The sequence below is a fragment of the Hyla sarda genome, chromosome 4 (genome assembly GCF_029499605.1).
Source record: "Hyla sarda isolate aHylSar1 chromosome 4, aHylSar1.hap1, whole genome shotgun sequence".
NCBI lineage: Eukaryota > Metazoa > Chordata > Amphibia > Anura > Hylidae > Hyla > Hyla sarda.
The window spans coordinates 18,239,932-18,253,281 of NC_079192.1; the positions used below are offsets into that span (position 1 = coordinate 18,239,932).

At 41.8% G+C, this 13,350-nt stretch overlaps 1 protein-coding gene across 2 annotated transcripts in view; it reads left to right on the forward strand.

Annotated features, from left to right (window-relative positions):
- LOC130367588 (uncharacterized) overlaps positions 1–13,350 on the forward strand; it is a 74,210-nt gene that overhangs the window by 41,879 nt on the left and 18,981 nt on the right. For both annotated transcript variants that reach the window (XM_056570098.1, XM_056570099.1), the window contains exon 3: positions 11,127–11,504. In XM_056570098.1, coding sequence (XP_056426073.1) covers positions 11,127–11,504 — 378 coding nt within the window. The remainder of the gene's footprint in view (positions 1–11,126; positions 11,505–13,350) is intronic.

A 13,350-nucleotide genomic window follows, 5' to 3' on the forward strand; every position in this document is an offset into this window, starting at 1 on the left:
AGGACTGTATCAATAACAAGGGGGCATCCTCTACGTCTAGAGCATGGGTGTCAAGGCCCGCGGGCCGAATCCGACCCGCCAGACCTCGTCATTTGGCCGCGTAGCCGCCGCTAGCCGCCAGCCTTCACCAACGTCTGCTCTCTAGCGATCCTCCTTCGGTCCTCCTGGTCCTCCGCCTCTATGGTTGTACGCACGGGACGTCAGTGGCGTCCCGTGCGTACAACCATAGAGACGCGGGAGGACCAGGAGGACGGCAGGATCATCACAGGAGAACGCTCTCCGGCCGGGGCATGGTAAGTGACCGGCGGCGCATTATATTCTTCTCTTCAGCGTTCCAGTCACCGCTCGACCGGTCCTGGCACCTACTGCTATGGTCCATAGGCCATAGCAGTAGATTGTGACCCCGGGCCGGAGGAGCGGTGACCGGATCACAGTGGGGCAGCACACAGACATATAGCTTCCAGCCATACACTGTATATGGCTGGAGGCTGTATGTTTGTGGGGAGGGAGGGGGGGGATGCTGGCAACCTAATGTGGGGGAACTATACTGCCAACTAATGTGGGGGAACATGCTGCCAACTAATGTGGGGGAACATGCTGCCTACCTAATGTTGGGGGAACTATACTGCCTACCTAATGTGGGGGGAACTATACTGCCTACCTAATGTGGGGGGAACTATACTGCTAACTTAATGTGTGGGGAACTATACTGCCAACCTAATGTGGGGGGGGGAACTATACTGCCAACCTAATGTGGGGGAACATGCTGCCAACTAATGTGGGGGAACATGCTGCCTACCTAATGTGGGGGGAACTATTCTGCCTACCTAATGTGGGGGGAACTATACTGCCAACCTAATGTGGGGGAACATGCTGCCAACTAATGTGGGGGAACATGCTGCCTACCTAATGTGGGGGGAACTACAAGGTACTGTACATTGTGGTAGGAGGGGTAGTCTTATATGGCGAGTATATCCCAAACTCTACAAAAGTTTAAAACTGTAAAAGTTGGGGGTCGTCTTATACACCCAGTCGTCTTATACGCCGGCATATACGGTAATAGGGGGGGGGAGGGGTCCTACAGATACAATCGGCCCTTTGAGGGTGACCAAACTGCTGATACGGCCCCCGATGAATTTGAGTTTGACACCCCTGGTCTAGAGGAAAGAAGGTTCCTACACCAGCACAGACGGTGGTTCTTTACTGTAAGAGCAGTGAGACTGTGGAATTCTCTCCCGGAGGAGAAACTCTGTAATAGAGTTCAAAAAGGGGATGGATGCATTTTTGGAGAGTAATAACATTACTGGTTATGTTTATTAGATTTATAGGGACAGAAGGTTGTTCCAGGGATTTATTCTGATGCCATATTTGGAGTCGGGAAGGAATTTTTACCTCTAGTATGAGGGTTTTTTGCCTTCCTCTGGATCAACTCAACTCAATAGGGACTTATTAGGGTTATAGGTTGAACTTGATGGACTCTGGTCTTTTTTCAACCTTATGAACTATGTTACTATTTTACTATGTTACCATTCCCACAGACAGGAGCGTACCCCAGGGATGGTGAGGATAAAGACTTTAACCCTATATGACGCTTTGCCAAGCATTATATAGGGTAAAATCTGATGATTGGTTCCCTTTAAATAGCCCCTCTGCTGCTGCAGAATGGCTTTTATCTGAAACTCTCACCTGACCAGGGAGAAAAATACACAGACTGGTTAGGGGCACTCACTATACCCTCATTTCACATCCCCCCAATTCATGTCTAATCCCTCTTAGTCATGTCCATCCAGTTCCATGTTGTCAGGGGTTTTGTAGGCCAAAAAAATTAATCCCTAAGCTATTTTATATGTATATCGGCCATTTTGTATGTATTAGCCATGTTTAGTTAAGTTAAATCAAGTTCATGAAAAGGCCACAGTTTATTTTAGAGTTTCTTCTCTACAAATGTGCCAGTCTGAGAGAGGAATGTACTTGTTGTCTCCTTAGATATTTATGGCTGTTGAGATAAGGCAGGGGAGGGGGCTAGTTACATTCTCTAGACACTGGTACAATTCAACCAAGTGAAGGGGGGTTGAGATGAAGAGACTCTGAAACATAGAAATATGTCCCACATAATGAACATTAGTTTATATATATATATATATATATATATATATATATATATATATATATACAATATATATATATATATATATATATATATATATATATATATACACACACATGGTAAATCAATATGACATATTAGTCTCACTGGAGAGCTTTGATGTCATTAGTAGAGATGAGCGAATTTCTGAAAATGTTGATTCGGCCGATTCGCCGAATTCTCCCAAAAAGTTTGGTACGGTACAAATTTATTTGCGTTGAATCACTATTAAAAACAGCTATTTCTGGCCTACAGAGAGGCTCAATAGGGCTGTAGAACACTTTGTTTTGTTCTAACACGCATAGGGAGAGTGCTGTGTTAGTGAAGTAATACTGTTATTCAGTATGACATGCAGTTTACAGGCATCGCTATTAGACTCACTGCCGCAGAGCATCTGGATGTGGCAGATTTATTATGTAATTTTTATTTAATTTAATTTGAATTTATTTTTATTTTTTGTTTACCCATTCTGGCAAGCATCAAGCTGGCGGTCTTCCGCCAGGCGAGCTACCACCTGTTCCAGTTCCTGCCTCTCAGCGTCCCCCTGACTGTGAACGTGCGAATGTTTCATTTAATCAGTTATGATTCATTGTTATCGCTCCAAGCTGTTTCATTGGATTCTTGTGATAATTCCATAAGTAATATAATGTTGACGACCTTAAGGCCTCAGTCTTGAAAAGATGACATCGATTTTTTTTAATTTAAATTTAAGATTTATATTAGACTACCAAGTTTAATGCTACTTTGAATTAATACTTCATGACCACAAAACCCAATCTAACAAGGAGTCACATGGCGGTACAATGACAGAGCCTAGAGGTGGCAGGAGCATGAGGAGACCATAATCTGGCAGAATGACACAGCCTGGAATTAGTGGCAGCAAGAGGAGACCATATAGTGGCTGAATGAAACAGCCTGGAGTTGGCGGCAGCATGAGGAGACCATAGTGTCTCACAATCCCTAAGATTAAAAGATGAATTTTCAAATTTAAATTGAAGAATTATGGTAGCTAGTGATACCATAAACATTTTTAGGTAATGTCCCAGGCCCAGCAGCATGAGTAAACCATATAGTGGATGAATGACATAGCCTGGAGGTCGAGGAAGCATGAGTTTACCATGTAGTAGCTGAATGACAAAGCCTGGAGCTGGCAGCAGCATGAGGAGACCATATAGTGGCTAAATGACACAGTGTGGAGGTAGCGGAAGCATGAGGAGAACATAAAGTGGCTGAATGAAACAGCCTGGAGTTTGCAGCAGCAAGATGAGACCATATAGTGGCTAAATGACACAGCCTGTAGTTGGCGGCAGTATGAGGAGACCATATAGTGGATGAATGACAAAGTCTTCCCCCAAGCCCCGACAGATGTTTTTTTTTGGCGCCATCCACCTCTGTGTATATAAACTCACCGTTTGCTCACTATCATTATGCAATTGAAAAAGAGGGCATATACCCTTGAAACACGTTTTGCTTCACTTGTATGAATAACATACATGCTGCTTGATACCTACTGCATCCGTCTTCAATTCTTCAAAATCCAAGGCAGCGACATTGCAAGTCTTTTTTTCTGTTTTACCCATTTCTACAGTCTGGAGTCGGCAGCAGCATGAGGAGTACATATAGTATCTAAATGACACAGCCTGGAGTTTGCGGCAGCAAGATGAGACCATATAGTGGCTGAATGACACAACCTGGAGTTGGCGGCAGCATGAGGAGACCATATAGTGGCTTAATGGCAGACTTTCCACTCCCTCCAAAGGTTTTCTATGTGGTTGAGATCTGGAGACTGGCTAGGCCACTCCAGGACCTTGAAATGCTTCTTACAAAGCACCTCCTTTGTTGCCCGGGCGGTGTGTTAGGGATCATTGTCATGCTGAAAGACCCAGCCACGTTTCATCTTCAATGACCTTGCTGATGGAAGGAGGTTTTCACTCAAAATCTCATGATACATGGCCCCATTCATTCTTTCCTTTATACAGATCAGTCATCCTGGTCCCTTAGCAGAAAAACAGCCCCAAAGAATGATGTTTCCACTCCCATGCTTCACAGTAAGTCTGGTGTTCCTTGGCTGCAACTCAGTGTTCTTTCTCCTCCAAACACGACGAGTTGAGTTTTTACCAAAAAGTTCTACTTTGGTTTCATCTGACCATATGACATTCTCAGTGTACCGCAAGGTGGTCGTATATTATGGCGGTCAAGTATATAGAACCTGTATTAATGACCATAGCGGTGGATTTGTGAAGGGATTGTCCTTTTCAGGGTTAATTTTATCCCTGGTCTCTAGATTCCGTTACTACGGTTATTGGTTTAGTAGCATCTTATTTGGACTGTATCTAGGATTTCATTCATATTTTGAATACCTTGTTTGATGATCCTCGTTTGCAACACAAGTGTATTGATCAAATGGGGCTTATGTCGATTGTACCTATTGTTGGACTGTACCCAGTGTTGGATTGATGGTATCTACTGCTTCTCTTTCCCTTCTATTCGAAGGAGGTGAATTATTAAGATGTTATCCCTAGTTCATTATTGGAAGTAGGAGATCATCACATAGAAATTTGGCTCATACTGACCCCTTCCATAACACCATATGTGAGGGATTGGGACACTTTTCTTATCATATCAAGGTTAAAACAACACAAGAGAGGCAACGCAGAGTGTACTTAATTGAAGATCAATGTATTGTATTGTCAGCCTAGCTTCATGTGCTTTTATGGTGTCATGCTTTATTTATGCTTCTGTTAATGTATTAATGTCCTTTGTTGCCACATTTGTCCCCTCTCTCTTCCTATCTTCATAGTGGAAGGGAGTGATATATACTACTTTATAATTATTTGACCGCCTGTCATTCTATATACGTATGCACATTTTTTTTAAACCCCTGATGAACCGTATTATTAATCTGAGTACGGGGAAATGCGTTGGGTATAGGTGTAAATATAGGGATTGACCTCACTGTATCTGAATGTTATCTATAACCGGTGCTACTTTTTGACTTTGTTTGTGTTTTTTGCATTTTGTAATAAAGGATTAATTTTAGCTTTGCTTTATGGTTTTTGGAACTTGAGAATAGCTTTAATAGAGATATCTATATAGTCTGTGATAGAGCATATGACATTCTCCCAATCCTCTTTTGGATCATCCAGATGCTTTCTAGCAAACTTCAGAAGGGCCCGGACATGTACTGGCTTATGCAGGGGGACACGTCTGGCACTGCATGATTTGAGTCCCTGTCGGTGTAGTGTGTTACTGGTGGTAGCCTTTGTTACTTTGGTCCCAGCTCTCTGCAGGTCATTCACTAGTTCCCCCCATGTGGTTCTGGGATTTTTGCTCACTGTTCTTGTGATCATTTTGACACAACGGAGTGAGATCCTGCGTGGAGCCCCAGATCAAGGGAGATTCGAGAGATCTTGTAAGTCTTCCATTTTCTAATAATTGCTCCCACAGCTGATTTCTTCACACCAAGCTGCTTGCCTATTGCAGATTCAGTCTTCCCAGCCTAGTGCAGATCTACACTTTTATTTCTGGTGTCCTTCGTCTTTGGTTTTGACTTTGGAGTGTGGCTGTTTGAGGTTGTGGACAGGTGTCTTTTATATTGATAAAAAGTTCAAACAGGAGTCATTAATACAGGTAATGAGTGGAGGACAGAGGAGACTCTTAAAGAAGAAGTTACAGATCTGTGAGAGCCAGAAATCTTACTTGTTTGTAGGTGACCAAATACTTATTTTCCACCATAATTTCCAAATAAATTCTTAAAAAATCAGACAATGTGATGTTATGGATTTTTTTCTCATTATGTCTCTCATAGTTGAGGTTTACCTATGATGAAAATTACAGCCTCTGATCTTTTTAAGTGGGAGAACTTCCACAATTGGTGGCTGACTAAATACTCCCCCCCCCCCCCCCACATGTCATTTCAAATTTTTATAGATGAACTGCATTCTTAAGCCAGGGCTTAGTGTAAGCCTCTAAATCATGAATCTCTCTTTTGTTAACCTGGTATGTGTTTGACGGCTCTCACTTATATTTTTTAAAATATTGCTCTGTAAATGATTTTTTACTGACTACCGTCAGGATTTGGAGATGGCTCACTGTCAAATCTGGGCAATGAATAAGTAAAGTCCTAACCGGTACTTTAAACTTTCTGTGTTCAGGCTAGCTCTGGTGCAGGTATACCCGACCTCATCACCATGCTGCTATGTTTTGCAAGTAAAACTCACAGCATGCCCTTCCAGTGTGGACATGCTGGGAGTTGTAGCTGCACAACATAGCTGGCAGATGTTCTAGGCTGCCGGGTGGTTGTAATTCTTTTGGCTACGTACCTCACTCATTGCTGTCTTACTTGCTTCTGTGTTTTTCCTTTAATTTTGTTCTCATTTGCCTCTATGCAACATTTTGATCAAAAAGTCACACAAAAGTAATAATTATGTCACACATGGGTAAAAAACTGGATAAACACCTATTAAAAAAATAAAATGCCTCACATGAGCTCGGGAAGAAGCAAGATAGATCCGATGAGCTCTGGAGTCCAGTGAAGTCTGTTGTTACAGACCTATAGATTGTGAAAATGCCTCTTACATTGGGGCAAATGTCAGAATTGGGAAAGAAGAGACTTCAAAAGAAAAATCACCCTGATCCGCCAAGTGCTGCAAATGACTTCTGACCGTGAAAATCCAGGTTTGGAGTCTACCACAATGTCCCTTTCACCCCCAAGTCACCTCAATTCTGTCCCCTCTGGATATGTGTAAAAGATTTGAGATATGTGTAAATTTGAGAAATGGAAAGAAAAAAAGAATGACACAGACCAAGAAATTAAGAAAATATAAAAACATAATAAAATAATAATAAAAAAAATAAACATATGGTTTTGCCGCGTGCGTAAATGTCCGAGATATAAAAATATAATGTAATTATATTTAACGGTCAATGGCATATAAGTAAAAGAAAAATACCAATGTCAAAATTGTGCATTTTTGGACACTTTGTAGAACCGATCAAAAAGTCTCATCAAAACAACAATGGTACCGATGAAAACTTCAGACCATGGCGCAAAAAATGGCTCATATTGCCCTGTATATGAAAAAATAAAAAAGTTATAGGGGTCAGAAGAGGAAATTTTAAACCTACAAATTTCCGTGCATAAAATTAAAATTTTTAAACAGAAGTAAAACAAAATCAATCCTATATAAGTAGGGTATTATTTTAATTGTATGGACCTAAAAGATAAGGTGTTATTTTTACTGAAAAGTGCGCTGCGTAGAAACAAAAGCCACCAAAGGTACAAAATGACGAGTTTTTTATTTATTCATCTTTTAACCCCTTAAGGACCAAGGACGTACCGGTACGTCCTTGGTCCTGCTCTTCTGATATAACGCGGGGTTACACAGTAACCCCACGTCATATCATGGCGGGCCCGGCGTCATAGTGAAGCCGGGACCCGCCTCTAATAGCGCGCAGCGCCGATCGCGGCGCCGCGCGCTATTAACCCTTTAGCCGCGCGCTCAAAGCTGAGCCGCGTGGCTAAAAGTGAAAGTGAAAGTTCCCGGCTAGCTCAGTCGGGCTGTTCGGGATAGCCGCAGCTAATCGCGGCATCCCGAACAGCTGACAGGACAGCGGGAGGGCCCCTTCCTGCCTCCTCGCTGTCCGATCGCCGAATGACTGCTCAGTGCCTGAGATCCAGGCATGAGCAGTCATCCGGCAGAATCGTTGATCACTGGTTTCTTATGAAAAAACCAGTGATCAACATAGAAGATCAGTGTGTGCAGTGTTATAGGTCCCTATGAGACCTATAACACTGCAAAAAAAAAGTGAAAAAAAAAAAGTGAATAAAGATCATTTAACTCCTCCCCTATTAAAAGTTTGAATGACCCCCCTTTTCCAATAAAAAAAAAAACACAGTGTAAATAAAAATAAAAATAAACATATGTGGTATCACCGCGTGCGGAAATGTCCAAATTATAAAAATATATCATTAATTAAACCGCTCGGTCAATGGCGTGCGCGCAAAAAAATTCCAAAGTCCAAAATAGTGCATTTTTGGTCACTTTTTATATCATTTAATGATCAATAAGTCCTATCAATGCAAAAATGGTACCGTTAAAAACTTCAGATCACGGCGCAAAAAATGAGCGCTCATACCGCCCCATACACGGAAAAATAAAAAAGTTATAGGGGTCAGAAGATGACAATTTTAAACGTATTAATTTTCCTGCATGTAGTTATGATTTTTTCCAGAAGTCCGACAAAATCAAACCTAAGTAGGGTATCATTTTAATCGTATGGACCTACAGAATACATATCAGGTGTCATTTTTACCGAAAAATGTACTACGTAGAAACGGAAGCCCCCAAAAGTTACAAAACAGCGTTTTTTTTTCAATTTTGTCGCACAATGATTTTTTTTCCCGCTTCACCATAGATTTTTGGGCAAAATGACTGACGTCATTACAAAGTAGAATTGGTGGCGCAAAAAATAAGCCATCATATGGATTTTTAGGTGTAAATTTGAAAGAGTTATGATTTTTTAAAGGCAAGGAGCAAAAAACGAAAATGCAAAAACGGAAAAACCTCCGGTCCTTAAGGGGTTAAATTTGGCTCCACAATTATTTTTTTATTGTTTCGCTGTAGATTTTGTGGTAAAATTATTGATGTCATTACAAAGTAAATTGGTGGTGCAAAAAACTGTAGGTGCAAAATTAAAAGCGTTATGATTTTTAGAAGGTGAGGAGGAAAAAACGAAAGTGCAAAAATGAAAAAAAAACTGCGGTCCTTAAGGGGTTAACAGATTATGGAAAACTACAACTCACATCATGCCCAGACAGCAAAGGGCTGAATAAGCATGCTGGAAGTTGTAGTTTTACAAGATCAGGAAGGCCCCTTTAAAAAAAAAAAAAAAACGTGTAGGAGTGTAAAATAATTTGACCCTACAAGACTGTGGTCCCCCAGACTCACCCATCCCCGGCGCTAATACAAGCAAATGTCTGACAGTAAGAAATTTCATTTACAGCTTGTTTACGCTGTTTTCCCGAGCCAGGTCTGACTTTGCTCATATTTGTGAGTTTTTTAAGCGTGAAGCGACATTTGTGCGAAAGTCGCACTTGATAAATTCAGGAACACTGCATGCTCCAAAATGAAAATAGCAAACCAATGCAAGATTTGTAGATTTTGCTTTTCTCACTTCTCTGTTAAAAAGTTGCCCAAAAATGCAAAATGTCTCACGTGTGACATTTTGTGATGTTACTCCGAGCGCTCCGGGTCCCCGCTCCTCCCCGGAGCGCTTGCAGCGTTTTCCTGTTCGCAGCGCCCCGGTCAGACCCGCTGACCGGGAGCGCTGCGATAATGTCCCTTGACGGGATGCGATCCGCGATGCGGGATGCGCCCGCTCGCGATTCGCATCCCGGTCCGCTTACCAGACTCGTTCCCCGTCTGTTCTGTCCCGGCACGCGCGGCCCTGCTCCCTAGGGCGTGCGCGCGCCGGCTTTCTGCGATTTAAAGGGCTGGTGCGCCACTGATTGGCGCCTGGTTCTAATTAGTGTGTTCATATGTGCACTTCCCCATATAACCTCACTTCCCCTTACCTTCCTTGCCGGATCTTGTTGCCATTGTGCCAGTGAAAGCGTTCCTTGTATGTCCCAAGCCAGTGTTCCAGACCTCTTGCCGTTGCCCCGGATTACGATCCTTGCTGCCTGCCCTGACCTTCTGCTACGTCCGACCTTGCTCTTGCCTAATCCCTTGTACCGCGCCTATCTCAGCAGTCAGAGAGGTTGAGCCGTTGCCGGTGGATACAAACTGGTTGCTACCGCCGCTGCAAGACCATCCCGCTTTGCGGCGGGCTCTAGTGAATACCAGTAGCAACTTAGAACCGGTCCGCCGGCACGGTCCACGCCAATCCCTCTCTGACACAGAGGATCAACCTCCAGCCTGCCGAATCCTGACATGTGAGACAAATATAAGCAAAAAAAAATGCATAAATCCTTTGATTAATGTCCCCCTATGTGAATACTCAAATACAGTTATATAAATACCTAAAACGTGAGCAGCAAAAGTATATAAATACACACTAATACCGGGATAAATGCCCAATATGCTGCCTCACACAACACCCGTGTATCTAGTAATGGAAGAAGAGGATGTAATTATCCATAGGGCAGGGCACCCTCACCACCCCGGGGGACCACCCAATTACATCCTGCATTACTAGATATAGGGGTGTTGTGAGAGGCAGCACATTGTGCATTTATCCCGGTATTCGTGTATATTTATACTTTTTTGCTGCTCACGTTTTAGGTATTTATATGACTGTATTTGAGTATTTATATAGTGTATTACTCTTATTGAATATCTTTGCACATATTTTCATGCACTTTTTATATTTGAGTTATAATACTATTCTACTTTTTATTTACACCTGTGTACTAGGTTTATAATACCTTTATATTTGGCTAGGGACCCATATGTTGGGTAGGAGGGAGGGGGGGGGGCAGTTGAAGATTACATTCCCCCACTCATGGATACTGTCTTTTAAGTTGTTTTATATGTGGTGTACTAGTTTGGGACTTCAATATAGATTGTGTATATTTTTCATCATTATGTTATTGGTTTTGCATTCTTTGTTCTGCTTTTCTTCTGTGGTTCATTTGCTTACTGTAGAGGCTATGGTGGTAATAGCTTCATCTTGGATGATAAAGGCCTTGACCTCGTATTTGTCTATGATATATTTGATTGCTGCCTTTATCTGTGCGTCATAGGATGTATAACGGGGAGACTTTGAGGATTGTGGTCGCATCAAATTGTGGGTTTTCCACCTTCTTTCCTGCTCTTTGACCTTTGGATCCAGGAATCTCAATACAACAAATGTGAGGAACTCTGGGTCATTATTCTGCTCAGTTGAAAAGAGGAAACTTTTTTATATTTTAGAATGAGGTTACATGGTTTCCTGTGACATATATTTATTAGGTATGTGACTTTATTTTTTCTTACAGATGAATTTTCAGTAGAACAGACGGATGTGGTTCCCGCCATTATTGGAGAAGACCTCACTATACCATGTTTAGTTCACAATAAAGCTCCTAATATTATAGAAGAAGTCACCTGGTCTGCGGGGAGCAGTGATCTGTGTGTTGAGAATAATGAGTTAATTGAGATACGGTATAAGAACTTGTCACCTATTACAGGACGAAGGTCGATAGTGAATTTTCCTCAGGATCTGTCATTAAGAATAAATAAGGTGACATCCGATGACATCAAGCAATACTGCTGCAAAGTGAGGACAAAACTACGGGGTAACAATGGAGTATCACCCATACACGGCAGTAACAATGGAGTATCACCCATACACGGCACACAGGTCATACTTGCAGGTAAGATGCAGCTTTAGGTAAGAGACAAATTCTGAAGACTTGAATTCTCACCATTTCCCAATAAAACCAATCAGAATATCTAAATATAGAAGTAATACAAAACATGGAGTTTCTCAGAATTGAGATGAACGCAGAACATACTGTACATTATAACAAGATAATAACCACAATACAAAAAACAGACGTCACCGTAAAGGCGTTACCAGCATTTTTCAAAAATCATATTCTCCTGGGACAAAGAAAAGGAAGATAAACCTAAACCTACCTTCCCCAGTCTCCCGCTGGTCCGCGGCTGCTCCCTTTCTTCCCTGTCCAGGCCCCTGATTTTCTGTCTTTTTTCTGCTGGTAGTTCCGCTACCAAGTGCTCAGAAGCAGGAATCAGACAGAAGATCTGGGGACTGGGCTGAGGAGAAACTGACCTGCAGGGAACAAGTACGGGAATGAGGACCAGGGTCAGGTTCTATTTTTTTCTTGACCTTAGAAGGTTATGAATTTTTTTTAAAGCACAGGGTACTCCACAGTGCTCTCTGCTGACACCTCTGTCCGTGTCAGAAACTGTCCAGAGCAGGAGAGGTTTCATATGTGGATTTTCTCCTGCTCTGGACAGTTTCTGACATAGACAGAGGTGTCAGCAGAGAGCACTGTGGTCAGACAGAAAATACATTCAAAAATAACTTTCTCTGTAGTATACAGCAGCTGATAAGTGATGAAAAGACTAAGATTTTTTAATAGAAGTAATTTACAAATATGTTTAACTTTCTGGTAAAAGTTGATTTAAAATAAATTGTTATCCACTGGAGAACCCCCTTAAGCAGATTCTGGTTCTAGTAATTTTTAAACTTGTGGACGAGTTCCAGATTGTAATTTCAAGGAAATCATCCAATGCCTTGACCAAAAGGATTTTAGGAGGAATGGATATATCTGTATACAGATTGGCTACTGTGGGTAAAAATCTCCAGCCCATTTGGGTTCCCTGCACTTGCAGGAAAAACTTTTCATCAAAACCCCAACGTTGTGTTTAAGTAAATAATCCATGGATTGGAGAGTGAAGTCCACTCTACTCTACAAGAGATTTCAGAGTCTTTTTGCTATCTTCAAGAAAAGACCAATATCCAAAGACTGTAAAAAGTCATCAGTCCAGGCCCTGAGTCTCTCATTGATAGTTTTGGATGTGTCTTAATCAGAAATTGACAGGCCGTGCACCCGCAATAAACCCAATAAAATGGGTTATACCGTGTCTGAACAACAGAAAAAAGAGAGTTGTCACTTACTTTAATCTGTTGAGTATTTGTAGAGTTATGACAGGTTAATTCTCTCTTCCTATTGCACAGCTCTGTGCAATGGAGGTGTGGAGCCAGCTCGCCAAGCTCCCCTGCCTCCTCAATATTCCCAGTCTGGTCCACCCCTGTAATAAACATGCAAATGGCTGCTGGGGGGGGGGGGGGGGGACAACAACTTTTTTAAAGATGTTCACCTGCATTATAGCCCAGTATGTTCTGTTTAGTGTGGGTAAACAGGCTGTCAGTTTCTCTTTAATGTCTGAATGGCATATTATAACAGATCCATATTTAGAGACGAAGGAACTTTCCAGTAGTAAACCTTGGCCAGTTCACCGAACCTCAGCAGCAAAAAATTTGGTTTCAACTGAACTTCACCAATAGCCCTAAGAGTCATGTATAACACTGTCTAAGACCCCTAAGCCCTGAATAATAATAATTAATAATTATAATAGTATTTATTTATTTATATAGCACAGAATACAAGCTGTGTTTTAGAAATAGGGCAAGTTACATAATACATTTCTGTTGTCTAATGTGTTTTTGTGGTTGTGGTAGGAGTGCTTTTT